The following is an 18,188-nucleotide window of genomic DNA, read 5'->3' on the forward strand; positions in this document are numbered from 1 at the left end:
TGAAACGCAACATTTCCATCAATCATATAAGCCCAACCTCCCCGGCCGGTTTACTGAGTATAAAATTAAAATAAATCACTTTATTTAAGTTTCGAGGGTAATTTAAGCACAAGGCGCTACAGTAATAGCAGATAATATCCAGATCAAATTGCAATTTAAAATAAACCTTAACACTAAACTTAACCCTGACATTTGGTGATTAGATTAATAACCATTTTTTTTATATATAATCATGAGTGTAGTACAGAAGAACAAAAGCAAATGCAAAATTACGTTTGATACTAATTTGAAAACTTCTTCTAAGGCCTAACCCTAAAAACTTATTCTGGCATCAGTTGACTCTTTAAGAAAATCACTGAGCGTAGTACAGCAAAACCAAAGTCAATGCAAAATTACTTTTGATGCTAATGTGAAAAATGCTGTTAATGCTTATAATGGTAGATGTAATTACATGTAAGTCCTTTCAAAGCATACTAGATCATTTCCCTCATTTTTACTGTGTTGAGATTTTCTTCATATCTTTTTCTATTCATCTTGTGGTTTCTTGTATGTAAATCTAGACTTTCGTTTAATAAGAGCGGGTCAAAAAGCTTCCCCAACTCGGCTTTCCTTTGTTGCATTACACAGTGAATAATAATTCAGGGAATTGCTTACGAAGCGCATTTGATCCGTTCCCACCCTCACAATCTGTAAATGTAAATGTTACACCTGAACATGTAACAGAGCGCACACCTTTGTCTCCGCACGCCCTCGCTTTCCATGTAGGGTCGTTTATTGTTGCTTTTAAGTGGTGCTCAGTGTTTTTCTTAAGGACAACTGGTGCGTCAAACATGACAGTAAAACCATAGTAGCTAAACAATTCAAGCGTATATAGCGATGAAGCAAATTGTCCGCTTTTGGAAACCAATTTCTTTGCGTTTTTTGCTACCTCCAGGTCTACATTAATTGTGTTGTTTTCAATACCAAAAATGCAAAGTCCATGCAAGAATATATCTTTGTTTACAGAAAAATTAATGCAGTACTGAACATAATCCGTCTTATAACCACTAAACTTTTCTACCGAGTTCAATCTACAACACCGTTGAACTGACAGGGGGCCACAACGTTTGATTTCGGAAAACCCCACGGGAGAAGTCAACACTGAACTCAAGTATTTGACAATTTCGACAATTTCTTCTGTAATTAAAATTCCACTGTCCAGCACCACACTTGCGAAGTCTTCTAGTTTCATTGTTGGAAAACGTATTCCTTTCGCTATTTGTTCTCCAAGAATTCTTCTTTTATCTTTTCCATCCGCTTCCACTAAGCCTTGCCTCTGACATTCCTTTGTGGCCCACAATTCCACAGCTTCAAACAGTTCTATTTCTGCAATCAGCAGGGTGTCCCTTGCAACTATCTCCTCAAGTAAGGACCTCTCAATTGTCGCAAATCCATCCGATTTCACAGCCGCATTTGTTTGTACATCGATCAGTTTCCAGCATCGATCCACCAGGTTTTTCTCTTCGTATTTCTGCGCAGATGGCAAAATGCTGAAAACATTTGATGGATCTAAATTTTCTTGTAAATATTCCGTGCATTTCTCAGCGAGTGAAGGCACCATGTATTTCTTAGCCAAGTACAACACCGCCATCACATTATTTCCGCTCAAATTAACTTCATCGCTGTACATGTAACGAAACAACTCCAACAGACTCTCGTACTCACAGTCAGGCAGTTCAATAGAGTCTCTAGTTTCCGCTAGCTCACCGTAAAACATGGCTTCAAACACAGGACTGCCAATCGACAGCACAAACTTGTGAGCTGAAATCACTTGCTTACTTTCACTTTCACCATCGCTCTGACGAACCACAAACTTCACGTCGCTGAAGAGATCGTTGTTGAGCATAAACTTGGTTCTTTCTCTGATGGTGGGTTTTGTTGTTTGCCAGTTCATTTTGGCCTACGACTTGGCTTCTGAACCCGAAAGCGGCGCGCTCTTATCGGAAATCTTAAGTAATGCTTTAGGAATCCTGACACTCGGAATATTAAAGCTTGTAACTTATGGGTTATGATAAGAACAGCGGCGACACAAAATAATTTCCATATAGAATTACCACAGATCTTACCGTAGCGTGACCGTGATTCAGGCGAGTAAAAATAGATCCAGTCATGCGGTCAAGTGTGACTGAAAGTTGAAAGTGTACACTGCTCCACCGTGAGTAGGTCTCCTATTTTCCTTCGGGATAAAGAGCGAGCGAAACAAGTAAGCGAGCGTGAAAATCGCCCTCTGCGAGGAAACCAGACTGGTGAGGGTTTTCGACATTTAACTCGATCAGCCTTTGAAACAGTTTTATAGATATCTTATTCTACCTCTACTTATAGTGACGTCCATTCAGTTGAAGAACGCTATAGTGAATTTAATGAGAACTACTGTTAAATCAATTTTCGTTCAATTCTCGTACAGCCCTTTTGTTGTATTTCCTTTTCTTATTTTTACAACCATGCCGGTTTCAACAGCAATCTATTTTCTATCTGAAACTAAATAATTTTTCTGTACATGAGCCTCTTTTCTGTCACTTAATGTTCAAAAATTCAGAATTATTCAGTGCAATAATTATAATTTTCCAGTTTTTCTGAAACTTACTGTAAGACCTGGTACCGTAAAATTCCCAATGGGAGCCCCCTCGAGAAACTCCCACCCAAACATAAGCCCTAAATTTCAAAATATGATTAAATTGCAGCAAACGCTACGACAGGGTTCAGGATTCAGGGTCATTTATTTCACACCATTAACATAAAATTAACATAGAAAGAAAAGTATAGTTACAACAGATGATTACAAGATAAAATAATTGCAGTACAGATTATAAAATGTGTGTGGTGGTCAAAGTAGCAAAGGCTTTCTAGTTGACCACCACCTACAGTACACCTACAGTGCCCCTGAAGCTAATAGTTAAGTGTTTCGCGTTGTTTCAAGCTCTTTTCATTATCACCGAAGCCAAAACAATTTTGAAACGCAACATTTCCATCGATAATATAAGCCCAGCCTCCCCGGCCGGTTTATTGAGTATAAAATAAAAATAAATCACTTTATTTAAGTTTCATGGGTACTTTAAGCACAAGGCGCTACAGAAATATCGGATAATATCCAGATCAAATTAGAATTTGAAATAAACCTTAACACTAAACAGGGGCACCCAACGGATCGTTTCGGTAAATTATCTGTTCGGAAGGCCTTTAATCCCTTACAACTTTCTAAAGGGAATTTTCACCACCAAATTTTGTGATATGAGAAATTTAAGTCCTAGTGTTTTCGGGTTGATAAAAATGTTGTTTCGGGTGCCGAAAAAAGGTTAGCTAAGATTTTCGGAAGGAAATAAGACCTAAGGTTTTCGGGAAATGGACAAGAATGCCCTGGTAATTTCGAAAAGATTCAAGTTCCCTTAGAATGACCGAACAGATAAAGATATTATAGCGTTGCCTAAAATAAACCTTTAGAGCTTTAAAGGCACTCCAGATAGCCTAAAATAGCGTTTCAAAGGATTTGAGAGAAAACTTTCGTTGGGCGCCCCTGACTAAACTTGACCCTGACCGATTGGTAATTAGATTTATAACCACTTTTTTTGGACAACCACCGAGTGTATAGTACACCAAAAGAAAAGCAAATACAAAATAACTTTTGATAGCAATTTGAAAACTCCTCTCGGATAAGGCCTAACCCTAAAAACTTACTCTGGTATCAGAAAATCACTGAGCGTAGTACAGCAAAACCAAAGCCAATGCAAAATTACTTTTGATGTAATATACCAAACACGAGACACACTGTTTCATCACATATCAAACACCGAAAAGAGAGTTGAAAATACGACGCGTAGCGGAGTATTTTTGACGAACTTCGTGGTTTTTGATGTAATATATCAAACACGAGAAAGCGTGTTTCATCAGTTATCCAAACACTGAGACGTAGGTTGCAAAAACTAGGCGCAGCCGAGTTTTTTTTAAACGACTTCGAGGTGTTTGGATATTTAATGAAACACACTTTCGAGTGTTTGATATGGCTTCTCAAATGATCAATAATTCTTGGAGAAATTCAAAGCTAAAGTTAGCAAAATTTTATGGTAATTAGGAACACACATCCAAACCACGGTCACAGTGGTGATTTTCTTTGTTTTCTCTTGATGAATTATTAATGTATTTGAGAAATTGTGATGAAACACTGTGACGAGTGTTGGATATAACTTCTCAAACAAACTGATATTGAAGGAAAAATTAAGGATTCAAAAACTAGGGGTTTTTCATCAGATTTCCAAACACGTCTCGGTGCATGATCTCCTTTGTATTTGGCTTTTGAATTATTAATGAGTTTGAGAAGCAAGTGTGAAAATTGCTGTTAATGCTTATAATGGTAGATGTAATTACATGTAAGTACTTTTAAAATATTTAATCTATTCATCCTATTCATACTATATAATTTCGCTCTCTTGTACAGTTTTGAGATTTTAGTTCACATCTTTTTGTATTCATCTGGTGATTTCTTGTATGTGAATCTAGACTTTCCTTTTATGGAAGCCTGTCAAAAAGCTTCCCCACCCGCGCCTCGGCTTTCCTTTGTTGGATTACACAGTAAATAATAATTCAGGGAATTGCTTACGAAGCTCATTTGATCCATTCCCACCCGCACAATCTGTGAATGTAAATGTTACACCTGAACATGTAACAGAGCGCAAACCTTTGTCTCCGCAAACCCTCGTTTTCCCAGCAGGCTCGGTTATTGTTGCCTGTAAGTGGTACACAGCGTTTTTCTTAATACCAATTGGTGCGTCAAACATGACGGTAAAACCATAGTAGCTAAAGAATTCAAGCATATATAGCGATGAAGAAAATTGTCCGCTTTTGGAAACCAATTTCTTCGCGCTTTCCTCTACCTTCAGGTCTACATCAATTGCGCTGTTTTCAATACCAAAAATGCAAAGTCCATGCAAGAAAATATCTTTGTTTACAGAAAAATTAATGCAGTAAACATTAGTCTCATTAGTCATACTAAGACTACCCCAATGGTATACCGAGTTGAATCTACAACATCGTTGAACTGACGACAGAGAGCCACAACGTTTGATTTCTGAAAATCCCACAGGAGAGGTCAACACTGAGTTGAAGTATTTGATAATTTGGACGATTTCTTCGGTCATTAAAATTCCGCTGTCCAACACCACACTCGCGAAATCTTTTTGTGTCATGGTTGGAAAACGCATTCCTTTCATTATTTGCTCTCCAAGAATTCTTCTTTTATCTTTTCCATCCGCTTCCACTAAGCCTTGCCTCTGACATTCCTTTGTGGCCCACAATTCCACAGCTTTAAACAGTTCTATTTCTGCAATCAGCAGGGTGTCTCTTGCAACTATCGCTTCAAGTAAGGACCTCTCGATTGTCGCAAATCCATCCGATTTCACAGCCGCATTTGTTTGATCATCGATCAGTTTCCAGCATCGATCCACCAGGTTTTCCTCTTCGTATTTCTGCGCAGATGGAAGAATGCTGAAAACATTTGATGGATCTAAGTGATCTTGCAAATACTTTGTGCAATTTTCAGCGAGTGAAGGCACCATGTATTTCTTCGCCAAATACAACACTCCCATCACATTACTTCCGTTCAAATTCGCTTCATCGCTGTACATGTAACGAAATAACTCCAACAGACTCTCGTACTCACAGTCAGGCAGTTCAATAGAGTCTCTAGTCTCCGCTAGCTCACCGTAAAACATGGCTTCGAACACAGGACTGCCAATCGACAACACAAACTTGTGAGCTGATATCACTTGTTTACTTTCAGTTTCACCATCGATCTGACGAACCACAAACTTCACATCGCTGAAGAGATCGTTGTTGAGCATAAACTTGGTTCTTTCTCTGATTGTGGGTTTTGTTGTCTGCCAGTTCATTTTGGTCTATGACTTGTCTTCTGAACCCAAAAGCGGGGCGCTCTAATCGGAAATTTTAAGTAGCGCTTTAGGAATTCTGACACGGAATATTAAAGCTTGCAACTCATGGCTCAGTAAGAACAGCGGCGACACAAAACAATTTCCATACAGAATTACCATAGAACTTACTAAGCGTGACCGTGATTCATATCAGACCACAGGGAGCAGAGGAGTTATGCTAGAAATGTCAATAAAAAAACGTCTTACCTCTTAAAATTGCATTCTTGTATTTCTTTGCGTAGTTAAAACCTCATTTGCAAACCAAATATATGCATTCATTTGCGATCGAATGCGATCGATCGTTTCGAACCGCCATTATTTTGAAAAGTGTCGACCGCTGTTTATTGGGACCGTGTATTCAGTTGTACGGTGGCCCACAAGTATTACGGCAAAAGTTTGAAGTCAATACTGCACAATTAAAAAAATCATTTCAACATCTACTTTAATTTAATACCCAAAGTTTTAGGGAACAAAATTCATTTTGAAATTGACTAAAAATTTATTTGTTAAGCACGGCAAAAGTTTGTAAACATCACGGCAAAAGTTTGTGAACACCACGGCAAATGTTTTTTAACACCACGGCAAAAGTTTGTGAACACCACGGCAAATGTTTCTTAACACCACGGCAAAAGTTTGTGAACACCACGGCAAATGTTTTATAACACCACGGCAAAAGTTTGTGAACATCACGGCAAATGTTTGTGAACACCATGGCGGAAGTGAAATTTGAAGCGGAAGTGAGGCTCGTGCAAGTTTTCTGCCGAGCAACGAAGCCACGTGACATTTTGCCGCCATTGCTGTAGAACGTTTGCAGGGATTCGTGAATGTGGCAAAATGGACAAGAAGGGAGAAGGAAAAGAAAGCGACGAGAGTAATTTTATGTAAGTATTCATCGCTTATAACCTTTTCAAGTTCATAAAGCCTGTGAATCAGAAGGCATTTGCTACTGTCGTTATTTAAAAAGGAGGTTATCGGTGAAAATGTGCTTCAACTAGAGGTCCGGCCAAGTTCTGCATCTGTAAAGACAGAACAGGAGGGATTATGCGATAGCAGTTCGCTGCTTGCGTACCATTCTTCGTTTTCAAGTAGTCGATCAGATCTGCAAGACATGAAAATCGATCGATCCTTTTACAATGCATCTCTAGAAGCTAACTTTTACATGAAAGATTTGGCGCGGTTGCGACGCTTCACATTTGCTGATTGATTTAACTTAATTTTTGCAAAATGATGTTCACGTTTTATAACGTTATGTTCCAAGAGAATTTGTTGCTGACAATGCTGGCTTTTAATCAGTATGTCAAGTGCAACTCCCAAACAAAATGATATAGTATAAGCTTGTACATTGCTGAGTTTTTTAAGATTACAACTTCAACTCTCTCTAAAGTGGACACCCTGAGGATCGACTCGTCGACTCTAGCTGCATGCCTTAGAGGGGAATCTGCCTTTAAGTTAGTTTAAGTACAGGCAAATAAGGGAAATTTGGCTGGGACCAGCTAGCTCTAGGGTGTCTGCTTTACAGATATTTAGTAACCACCCCTTTGTTTGGCCTAAAATTAATACCCCCCCCCCCCCCCCTTCCTTGAACAGGGGATTAATAAAAGCAAATATTCTGTTGAAGTCTAGTTTGTCAAATGTCTTACATAGTTATCTGGCAATACTGAAAATCAAAAATTTTTCTTAACAGATTTTGTACTGCTTGAGGAAAGAAAGTTAGAAAAAAGACACGATTCTGTTGGAACTGCAATAATGATCAATCAAAAAATGGTCCTCCAGACTGGAATGAGGAATCTGAAAGTGCATGTAGTTCAAGTCAGCATGCTTCTTTTGGAAGACCGCAGACCCACAAGAGAAAAGCCATGTCATTTGAAAGCTATGTAACTGCCAAATCGTCTGAGAAGCAGGCATGTGAGTTTCGCTCGAAGAAAAAAGCCCCCAAAAAAGATGACAATGTGGAAGTAACTATAAATATCGGTTTGAAAAGGTTTGATGAGGAGGAGCTTAAGACCATCCGTGGAAAGCGCCTACCTATAGCTGTCCCTGCAAATGCAACATATAGAACAATTCTTGAGAAGGCAGTGGCTAAGTGGAAGGCATTCGACAGGCGATTTGAGACAACCAAAGAGTATGTCCTACTCTATGAAGATGGAACACAGGCACTGTTTATGCCCGGTAGGTTGGGTTTTTTTTTTTTTTGGTTCATACTCTAGGCTGTAGTTAGACATTTATTGACACTTGGATTTGTTTTGGGTACAAAATCCTGGGTGAAAAATTATTTGGTATTAACAAACGTTCCTTGATGTAGATGTGGACCTTTGAAACTGGTAAATGACAATAGTTCATCATTATTTCATTATTCTGTTACCTGAGATAAACTGAGAATTCAATCGCATAGAGAGCATAAGACCAGGAAAAAAAACACACAGCGGTGTTTGTTCTATTGACCTTTAGCCGTAGACAAATTCATTGCTCTCCCCAGACATTTAATATTTTTGTCAACTTACTGACATTTTTCTTTCATAATGTTTTCCTTCTTTTATCAGGCCAAGCAAAGGATTTTTTTCCCTTGAATCAGTACAAAACAGAAGTTGGAAAAGACTTCAAGCGCTTAGTTTTTTACCTGTGTGACACTGATCACTTTTCTGCCTATGAGAAGTATCTCCAGGAGCCTACCAATATAACAGAGGATGACTGCAGTTCCTTTGAAGATCATGATGTGTTTCCTTCCACTTGTGAGCAAATAGAGTTGGATGAGACCATAGCTCGAAAAATACAGGAAGAATGGAATTCCTGCAATTCAGATGAAGAGATTGATGTTCCAAGGCTGGAGAGCCAAGCAACTAAGACTCTGGATGGTGACTATACACGCATTAACAACTACAGAGATGTGGTACAAGAGTTGGCCTCCAAAGTGAAACATGATGGTCGATTTTATATTGCAACAAGAAGAAAAGCTCCATTCTCCAGAGTTGTTAGCTTGTGGCAAAGACAAGTCTCCAAGTCCCACCCAACAAATACATTGAGAGTCCACTACAGTGGGGAAGAAGGCATTGACAGTGGGGCCATTACCTTAGAATTTTTAGAACGAAGCATTGCTGATATTGCACAAAGCATGTTCCCAGATGGAGCTCCAGTGGAGTCATCCTTCCTTGTACAAAATGGCAGTTTTCGGACATGTGGAGAAATAGTTGCAGTGTCCCTTGCTCAGGGAGGACCACCCCCCTGTTTCCTGGAACAATGTACCTATGAGTCAGCATTTAAAGAAATTGACATGATGAATATTGGAGAAGAAAATCTTACAACCAAAGAAAATAAGCTGCTTGAAGAGGTCAGATCTGACTGCCAAAAGCACACAGATCTTATCATTGATAATGGCTACACTGGTACTATCAAAGAGGAGAACTTGGAAGCCATCATCAGGTCTTTAAAAGTGAGCTTTGTATCCCGTAGATGTCTTTACATGAAAGAATTTATGCTTGGCCTGAGTAGCTATGGACTAGATCAAATAATTATGCAAAAGCCACTTGTCTGTCAGCCTCTCTTTGTTATCGGGGAACTCAAGAAAGATGTTACACCTGATGCTGACTACCTGTTCTCACTTCTGCAACCCCATTATTCACGGGAAGGCACATCAAGGCGATGCTTTGAAGAGGACATCATGGACTTCTTTCAAGATACACTCAATGACTATGAAACAGGAAACATGGTAGGTCATCTGGCACCTGTTGCACTTAACTACAAGGAGGAAGATGAGGAGACTGGTGAGGAGAATGAAAAGGAAGCGGGTACCAATGAAGGTGAAAACGAGGTGTTTGAGAGTCCTAGTCTCAGTATACCAGGAGTCATGGGCTGGCTGACAGGATCACAACATAAGCCAATCTCTGGAGAAAAGTTCAAAATACCAGTCTATTTTGATCATGACTGTTTGAAGAGTAAGCCAGGGCACACTGTTTGTTTTCCAGTTGTAAGTGCCTGTGCAAAGTCGATTACATTTCCAGTTCAGCATTTAAAAAGTGCAGAATCATTCAGAGAACTCTTTACTTTGGCTTATTGTAAAAGCCAGTCTTTTGGTTTGCCATAAACTTGTCTGACTTTGACAGGGTTTGATTGTTGGAAAGATATTTGACACTTACCTCAGCCTTTGTTTTCATATTTTCAAAGACTCCTGTTATTGTTAAAGTTAAAAGCTGTGGGTCATACATGTAGGTGAACTATCATAAACAACCTTCATATTAGCTGTTGTAGGCTTTGTTAATATATAAACAAAGTTATAAAGTTATAAAGTTGTAAAGTTAACGTTCTTGTTATTTTGTAAACGACCAGCAGACTCAAGCAGGTTATATTGGTCTGCAATTTTGACATAGCCTTTTGTTGACATTTTAACACAATGTTTCTGTTTATTGTTACAGTGCTATTAAAATGGTGAACATAGTGGTTGTAAAAATATTTCTGGATTATGGTTGCTTGTGAACTGTGGCCAATCAGAATCAAATTCAAGTTGTTCTGTGACTTATAGAAGCCTTTTTTGTATTCAGCAGTTTCTTACAATCACAGGCTTTGGGACATCATTGGCTACAACCAACATCCCAGAAACATTTTTGGTACTCATGGTTTTATTAGCCACACCACAGGTTGAAAAGCTGTCAGTGTATAGTGAAAAAGTTTAACTCAACATTTTTTGTCTAATAGATTGGTATTCAAGTAAGTTTACCAATAAAGAGCTATTATGGCATATTTTAAAGTCTTTCTTAACAAACGAAACATAGTTTTTTTTATAACCCTCATGCCTTCAAGTAATCAAAGTTGCACTTATTTTGTCAGTTACTTATTTAAGAGCCGTTGGATGCACAGTCCAATAACGTGTTGTACAACTCTAAACCTTCTCTCCAATTTCCAGGCCTCTGTAAATCACAAGTAGTGAGAACATACTGGAAATACTCCTGATATTCATTTCTTTCAGCTCGTTCAATTAACTGCACTCTAGCATATTCCATCTCGTTGTCAGGAACATGTGCTATCAGGTTAGGAGCCCCACCATGATTCTCTGGTAAATAGTACAAGGAATCGGGTCGTCCAGGTATGGTGTCGTGTCTTGACTTACGAATGTAATAGGTGTTCCAATGCTCTTTAAGCTGGTCCATATCCAGCTGCAATAATGGCGCGAAACAGAACCACAAACACTCGGATTCTAGCTCGCTAGCTGGATTAAATGTTCCTTGGTCTTCTAAGTCTTTGAAAAAGTTTATCCACCAGTTTGTTCTGCTTCTTCTGAAGTAGGACCACCACGCCTCTATTCGCTGATTCCTGGGAGATGGAACGTAACGATGGCTGTTTAAATCATCCCGAAAAAAACTGTGAATTGAAGCCATTAATCCATTCTCGGTCCCCAAATCAGTGATCAGTTTCTGAGGACATCCACCTTGCTGTTCAACGGCCTCAAGATAGTAGGTCGCTATATTATGCGGCCAGTTGTTTGATCGTGTTACATACAACCATAACGCTTTTCTGCTCCATCCATCGACGCAGGCGTGAATAGGAAAGCCGAAGGGTTTGAGCTTATCATATCCATCACAGTACCATGAGTCATTAGGCCCATTATTCCTGTAGACCCTTCTACGAAGCCTGTGCGCTCTTCTTTCCTCCGTTCCTTCGGGATCCAATTCTTTGAGCAAAATTTCGACAACAGAACGAGGGACACTAATACCTTGCAACTTGAGAGTGTGCCAAATATGTCTATAGCCTCCCATGCAGTCAGGTCCATCTAAGAGACTTCTGATCTTGTCTCGAACTGAATTCAGATCGTATTGCAGATTTCTTCTTTTCAGACCGTATTCTTTAATGCGCCTTTTCAACGTAGCTATACTCATTCTAATACCATGGTACTGATCTAAAAGTGCAAGTATTTCATCATAAGTAAATCCTTTCTTGAAATAATCGCGAATCGCCTCCTCTTCTCCATGTGCTTCGCTATCCGCCATTTTGCGTATTTGGAGCCGTGTTAGGAGTGGCGCGAGGGATGTTCACTTCCTCTCTAAAATTTCACTTCCGCCGTAGACTTTTACAAACATTTGCCGTGGCGTTTACAAACATTTGCCGTAATGTTCACAAACTTTTGCCGTGATGTTTACAAACTTTTGCCGTGGTGTTCACAAACTTTTGCCGTGATGTTTTCAAACTTTTGCCGTGGTGTTCACAAACTTTTGCCGTGATGTTTACAAACATTTGCCGCGGTGTTCACAAACTTTTTCCATGCTTAACAAATCAACTTTTCGTCAATTTCAAAATTAGTTTTGTTCCCTAAAACTTTGGGTATTAAATTAAAGTAGATGTTGAAATGATTTTTTTAATTGTGCAGTATTGACTTCAAACTTTTGCCGTGATACTTGTGGGCCACCGTACAGTTGGACGAAGTCCAACAAAAGATTTTCGGAAAGCGAAGAGAAGAAAAAATGACAAGGGAAGCAACATAGAACCACGTGACTCGTCGGATGTGAACCGAGGCACACTGGTGGCGGAAGTGACGTACCATGTGTTGCAATCGGAAGTTAAGTCAACCGTTACTAATTCGAAATTCAAAACAGCAGCTGATTTCAAGAGCTTGGAGGGAGATTTGAAATGAAACGCGTTTTTCAAGTTAGGAAATGAGCGATTGTAAAAGGCCCGTTTAATGAATCTTTTCTTTAGGTAGCTTAAAGATAACGTAATTGCAATCCGCATGCAAATACTGGGGCTCATTTGTTGAATATGTAGCGAGTTATTGGGAAACGAAAATTCGGCCGAAATCTGTTTCATCCCTTGTCTCTTTTCATGACATCTTTGCCGCCCACAGTCAGTTGGCCCAACAAACAGCAGTCGACACTTTTCAAAATAATGGCGGTTCGAAACGATCGATCGCATTCGATCGCAAATGAATGCATATATTTGGTTTGCAAATGAGGTTTTAACTACGCAAAGAAATACAAGAATGCAATTTTAAGAGGTAAGACGTTTTTTATTGACATTTCTAGCAATAGGGCCAGCAATTACAAAGTTTACAACTGCGGTACAATTTTTCCACCTAGGATAACAGCATTTACTAAAACCAACGATTGAAACATAGAAATACCCAAACAGACAATCGAAAAAAAGGAGCAAAATTAACGTCTGTAGTAACCATCAATATCGTGAATAACAAAAGATACACAGTGAAAACTGATTATAATCAGTCAGCCTGTAGGCTAGTACCCAGGCTTCCTAGTTTCCGCTACACTTGTCCAGCGTCACTGAGTCTGGGCGGATAGACCATCCAAAATAATCCGCCCTGTTGAGTAGCACGGCAACCCGTTCACAGGCTGTTCCTTAAAACTCACGTTTTCCAGAGCGAAAATTGTTCGCTTTTCGGAATAGATAATGTCTATGGATTAATACTGGCGGATATTTCGCAGCAAATTATTAAAGGCTGTTGTTTGCAACTCCCCCAGTTCAGTGATGTTTAATATTTCCCAGTTCTCAAGATTCTAGTTTGAAAATTCGTCCCTACAAGCTAACAGTTTTCCAGGAAAACTCGTTATCGGCGCATGTTACTGAGCTAAACAAAAGTTATTGTTTGTGCAGTGACGATCAGGAAAAGGGTTACGAAGGAAACATATATAGGATTTTTTTAGCTTCGGTTGCAACTGTTCAAAGCAGAGTTATGCACCAGTCAATTTCAACAGAAAAGTGTTGCTTTTCTCATTTAATTTATTGCGACAGCGACATGATATTTCAGTTCTTTTGTTCATTGTTCGTAGTCACGCGCTATGACGTGGACGGATGTCTGAATTTGGGCCCATCCGAAATCACTACCACGTGCATTTGGTAGACCACTCGACTCGCGTTGGTTGTTCTACATTTTGCTGTGCTACACCGTGCTGACGAGAGCCAACCAGCTCGAAACAGCTGTCCACGGTTGCCGCATTCTGTTGATTCTCCGTTTGGTCGCTATCATGTCGCTGCCGTGTTAAGTTTTCCGGCGTAGTCCGTTCAGCCTTGCAGAAATTTGAGTCAATTCCAACAGTGCCCATCCCCCCCCCCCCCCCCCGGGCCCGGCCGGAATTTGGATTTTCGGAAAATTAATTAGCAAATGCCCCACCGCCGGGACAAAATAGTTGTTCAAACGCCCCGGGGTTGTGGTTCAAAAATGTCTTATTTTCTTCATTTCTAGTCGTCTTACTTTCAGTAAAATCTAAGCTAATTTAGGCCAAATTAAGTCCTAGCTGGGTCTTATTTCCCATAGTTAGTGTTAAAAATAGGTCATTCTACCTGTAGTTCTAGCGTCCCATTTATGTCTTATCTAGACATATTCAATGAGAAACTTGCTGTATTTATAAATGAATTTCACAATGCTGTAACGTGAAAAAAATAAGATGGTCAAATGCCCCAGGGTTAGACCATTTCCGAGTTGCTTTGAACCTCATTATGAAAGCGAGGCTTAGTGCAAAGTTTTTGTTATGAAAATTAGTTTTCATTTATATGCAAACAAAACTAATTTCCATATGAAAACTTTTGCACTTAGCTTCGCTTTCACAGTGAGGCTCACAGCAACTCGGAAATGGCCTATTGGGTGTAAGGCTAATGCCCGACCCCCGGGATGGACAGTGTGGGAAAATGACCCATTATTTCCCGGGAGGGGAAGGGATAGGAATAGCTGGAATTGACTCAAGCATTAATAAAAGAAAAAGAAAGTTTGCATGCGCGGAAACACATGACGAGGAGATAAACCAGACTGGAGAGGTCTAAATCTGCCTGAGATGAGATGGGATCCATTCTCTCCTGCTACATTTCCTCGTAAACCAGCTTTCCTTCGCTTTGTTTAACCTGGACACCTGGGCAGGCTAGGCATTTTGCTTAAAAAGGTTCAGTGGAAAACACAGCTGAAGGGTTGACTAGTTTTTACTCCGTAACATCTTTACATTAATGCGTATAAATGCTGTTGATGCGTTTTTCGCTCGTCATCCACGTAAACACGATCGAAACCGTTGGTAACAACGGTTGAAAGGATGAAGCTTTTAAACACACATCCTTTTCATCGCAAACGGGCGAAAATAGAGCTCCTTTTAGGCAGGGATCATCCGCTTAGCACTGATCTACGCTGTTTAGGCCTAAGCTATACTTTGAGGTGTTAAACTTCTTTTATTGTTTGAAGCACACAATAGAAGCACACCTCTCGTAGCTACCAGATTTTCTCAATGCAAAAGTTTTTCAGGAAATCTGGCGTATTGCCGGATTTACTAGGCTAATATTACAGTGAAAAGTTCATCAGTAAAAGAGATGTGAATAAAAAAAATTATTCGCCAAAATTATACTCTCTTTGTAAGAGTTTGCTAAAACAATTGCTAGCACAATCGAAAAAGGCCTCCAGCATTCTCATGTGCGCGCACTGCGGTATGTCGTGTTTAGACGCTGAACAGCAGTTCAGGAAACTGTCCCCGCGTAATGCTTGTTCCATTTACACAGTATTTACTGTTCGTAAAAGTAATTATTACGCCTGGACATTTCACAGATTTAAAGCCATTTCCACCGCTGCAAGAATCGGAGCCAGTAATTGAAGCTTCTATCGAGTACGTTGTGAATCTTTTAAGATTAACAACCGTGTCAAAAAACACCTCAAAACCGCGATATTGACGCAGTTTGCTCTGCAAAACACCGGACGAAAACCATCCAGCTTTGGACGCCAAAACGGATTTATTCTCGGCGTTTTTTACCTCCAAAATAACCCAGTAACTGTTGTTTTCCTTGCCAAAGAAGCTGACTCCACTGACGTAGCGTAACATCTCTGTCCGCAGACAGGTTGATGCAGTCTTTTGAAGAATCATATTTCCAGCTGTTGCAGACGGACACCGAACCAAATCTACAACATCGTTGAATGTCACCGAGAAAACCCGACCTTTTGATGTCTGGGAATCCTACAGGACAAGTTAACACTGAATTGATGTGTTGGATTTTTCTTCTTCAAAAACGAGCTGTGCGAGCTATGACAAATTCTAATCACCTTGCACCTTCTGCACCTTTATTTGCACAATTGAATATCCTAGATATTTTTAAAGTGAATTCCTTTTATATTGCAAAATTTATGTTTTCCTATCACCAACGTTTGCTGCCTTCGCCCTTTCTAAATTTATTTCCGACTGGTGGTCAAATTCATAATTATGATACTAGAACCTCAGCTCATTTTCGACCTCACACCTGCCGAACTAATATCAAGCAATTTACTATACTCTATAGAGGGCCAAAAATATGGAATGCTTTGCCATTATCAATTACGTCTTCCCCTAGTCTATCCACCTTCAAAAGAAAGCTTCTTGATTTCCTCAGTTAATTGCATGAAACGTCCGACTCTGTTATGTTTTTATAGTCTTACCACCACCGTATGTTAAAAAATCTCAATACAATGTCTTTACTGGTCTCAAAGTCCCAACATATCTCCGAGGAGACTTCTCAGTATAAGCCCGGGGGTTTGTTGAGGTCTCCTCGCCACTTCTTTCTTCTTTTACTATTATTATTTACTCTAAACTTATGTACTTGTAATCCTAGTCTATTATTCATTGTAACTTTCTATGTTTGTATGTCGTGGTGAATAAATAAATAAATAAATAAAAAAAATAAATGACGCGGACAATTTCTTCGGTGGTTAAAATCTTGCTGTCTAAGGCGGCCGTAGCAAAGTCCACCTGCTCCATCGTCGGAAAGCGTATGGCTTTAACAATTCGTTCTCCAAGAATTCTTCTTTTTATTTTTCCATCTGCTGTTAAACCTTGCCTCTCACACTCCCTTTTTGCCCATGAATCTATGGCACAAAATAACTCAACCTCTTTTATGTTCAAAGTGTCCCTCGCAACTATTGCCTCAAATAAGGACCTCTCAATTGTCGGAAATCCGTTGCCCGGCTTCACAACCTCTTTTGTCTGTTGATTTATTACTCGCCAACAGCGTTCCACCAAATGTTTCTCTTCATATTTCTGTGCAGATGGCAGAATGCTGAAGACATTTGACGGATCTAAATTCTCTTGCAGATATTCGGTGCATTTCTCAGCCAGAGAAGGCACCATGTATTTCTTCGCCAAATACAATACTCCCATCGCATTGATTCCGCTCAAATTCGCTTCATCGCTGTACATGTAACGAAACAGTTCTAAAAGACTCTTGTACTCACAGTCTGGCAGTTCAATAGAGTCTCTAGTCTCCGCTAGCTCACCATAAAACATGGCTTCAAACACAGGACTTCCAATCGACAGCACAAACTTGTGAGCTGGAATCACTTGGTTTTTCATTCCCTCACTATAGCCATTCGCCGGTCGCACCACAAACTTCACATCGCTGAAGAGATGGTTGTTGAGCATGAACTTGGTTCTTTCTCTGACGGTGGGTCTTGTTTTTTGCCAGTTTATTACAGAAGCAGACATGGTATACATGAAATCCTATCGATATTCAGTTGTATAGAATCTTTAAAGTTCGTGAAAGTTAGTTTGCCAGGCCGCGCTCGTCGATCTGTAGTTTAGCGTTATCGATGGGCGGAAACAACGCTATGCTCTTCTCGTCCAAACCCTCAAGACATTTCCATATTAAATTACTGACGAGAATGAAATGTATTTCACACACTCATGTCGTCGTGAATTGAGACAATTACATATCCACCCGTCATAGTATAAATATCAGGCCTTGTTTTAATCAGGCTTACGCGAGAGATAGCAATCTGCACATAGGTTTCCACAAAGCACACGCGATATGTATACATTTTCCCACTCAAACTTTGGGTAAGAGAATTCATAACAGTACTATATCCTCACTGTCTATTACTTACCACATCATGAAACTAAGTTATGGGAAAGAGATCCGCGGATTGTTGTGGTAAGAGGTAGACAGCGAGGATATACCTAGTGAGGCCAAAGCTGTCAACCAACACCAGGGGAGGAGGGTGGGACGAAACTCGGCCGTTCGTTTCGGCGGACGGCGCTGTGACAGAGTAAAATCAAAGCCACATGGCCTAGCTTATTAATAAGTAAAGCCCGAAATGCACTTATGCCATCCCCAGGGCCACGGAGCAATTTGAAAGGTCGTTTCATGATGCGCTAATTAATTATTCAGTGAGAATAGTACTATATCCTCACTGTCTATTACTTACCACATCATGAAACTAAGTTATGGGAAAGAGATCCGCTCCTTGTCATTTCCTGAGGAAGACCGCTGTAACCCAATCCCCGGCATTCCAATGTGCAC

General features: G+C 39.8%; 3 protein-coding genes and 2 pseudogenes across 3 annotated transcripts; 1 reads left to right on the forward strand and 4 right to left on the reverse strand.

The window, feature by feature from the left end:
- Positions 1–619: 619 nt before the first annotated feature.
- LOC146466819 (BTB/POZ domain-containing protein 6-like) lies at positions 620–2,024 on the reverse strand. The gene has a single exon (XM_085126804.1). It carries the CDS (start codon positions 1,931–1,933, stop codon positions 620–622), a length of 1,314 nt encoding a protein of 437 aa, XP_084982930.1. The 5' UTR covers positions 1,934–2,024.
- A 713-nt stretch (positions 2,025–2,737) lies between these two features.
- Positions 2,738–6,111, reverse strand: LOC146466820 (BTB/POZ domain-containing protein 6-like). The gene is made up of 2 exons (XM_085126536.1): positions 6,022–6,111; positions 2,738–5,958 (listed from the first exon to the last, which is right to left on the reverse strand). Exon 2 carries the CDS (start codon positions 5,916–5,918, stop codon positions 4,596–4,598), a length of 1,323 nt encoding a protein of 440 aa, XP_084982662.1. The 5' UTR covers positions 5,919–5,958; positions 6,022–6,111; the 3' UTR covers positions 2,738–4,595.
- Positions 6,112–6,791: 680 nt separating this feature from the next.
- LOC146466821 (uncharacterized) lies at positions 6,792–10,035 on the forward strand (annotated as a pseudogene).
- Positions 10,036–10,767: 732 nt separating this feature from the next.
- On the reverse strand, positions 10,768–11,932 carry LOC146466822 (uncharacterized). The gene has a single exon (XM_085126408.1). It carries the CDS (start codon positions 11,930–11,932, stop codon positions 10,784–10,786), a length of 1,149 nt encoding a protein of 382 aa, XP_084982534.1. The 3' UTR covers positions 10,768–10,783.
- A 3,435-nt stretch (positions 11,933–15,367) lies between these two features.
- On the reverse strand, positions 15,368–17,374 carry LOC146466823 (BTB/POZ domain-containing protein 6-like; annotated as a pseudogene).
- Between the last annotated feature and the right edge of the window lie 814 nt (positions 17,375–18,188).

Source organism: Pavona decussata, unplaced genomic scaffold (genome assembly GCF_977016875.1).
Source record: "Pavona decussata unplaced genomic scaffold, jaPavDecu1.1 SCAFFOLD_140, whole genome shotgun sequence".
NCBI lineage: Eukaryota > Metazoa > Cnidaria > Anthozoa > Scleractinia > Agariciidae > Pavona > Pavona decussata.

Excerpts from the sequence above, each read along its gene's own strand:
- LOC146466819 (XM_085126804.1), bottom strand. The coding sequence starts at position 1,933 with ATGAACTGGCAAACAACAAAACCCACCATCAGAGAAAGAACCAAGTTT.
- LOC146466820 (XM_085126536.1), bottom strand. The coding sequence starts at position 5,918 with ATGAACTGGCAGACAACAAAACCCACAATCAGAGAAAGAACCAAGTTT.
- LOC146466822 (XM_085126408.1), bottom strand. The coding sequence starts at position 11,932 with ATGGCGGATAGCGAAGCACATGGAGAAGAGGAGGCGATTCGCGATTAT.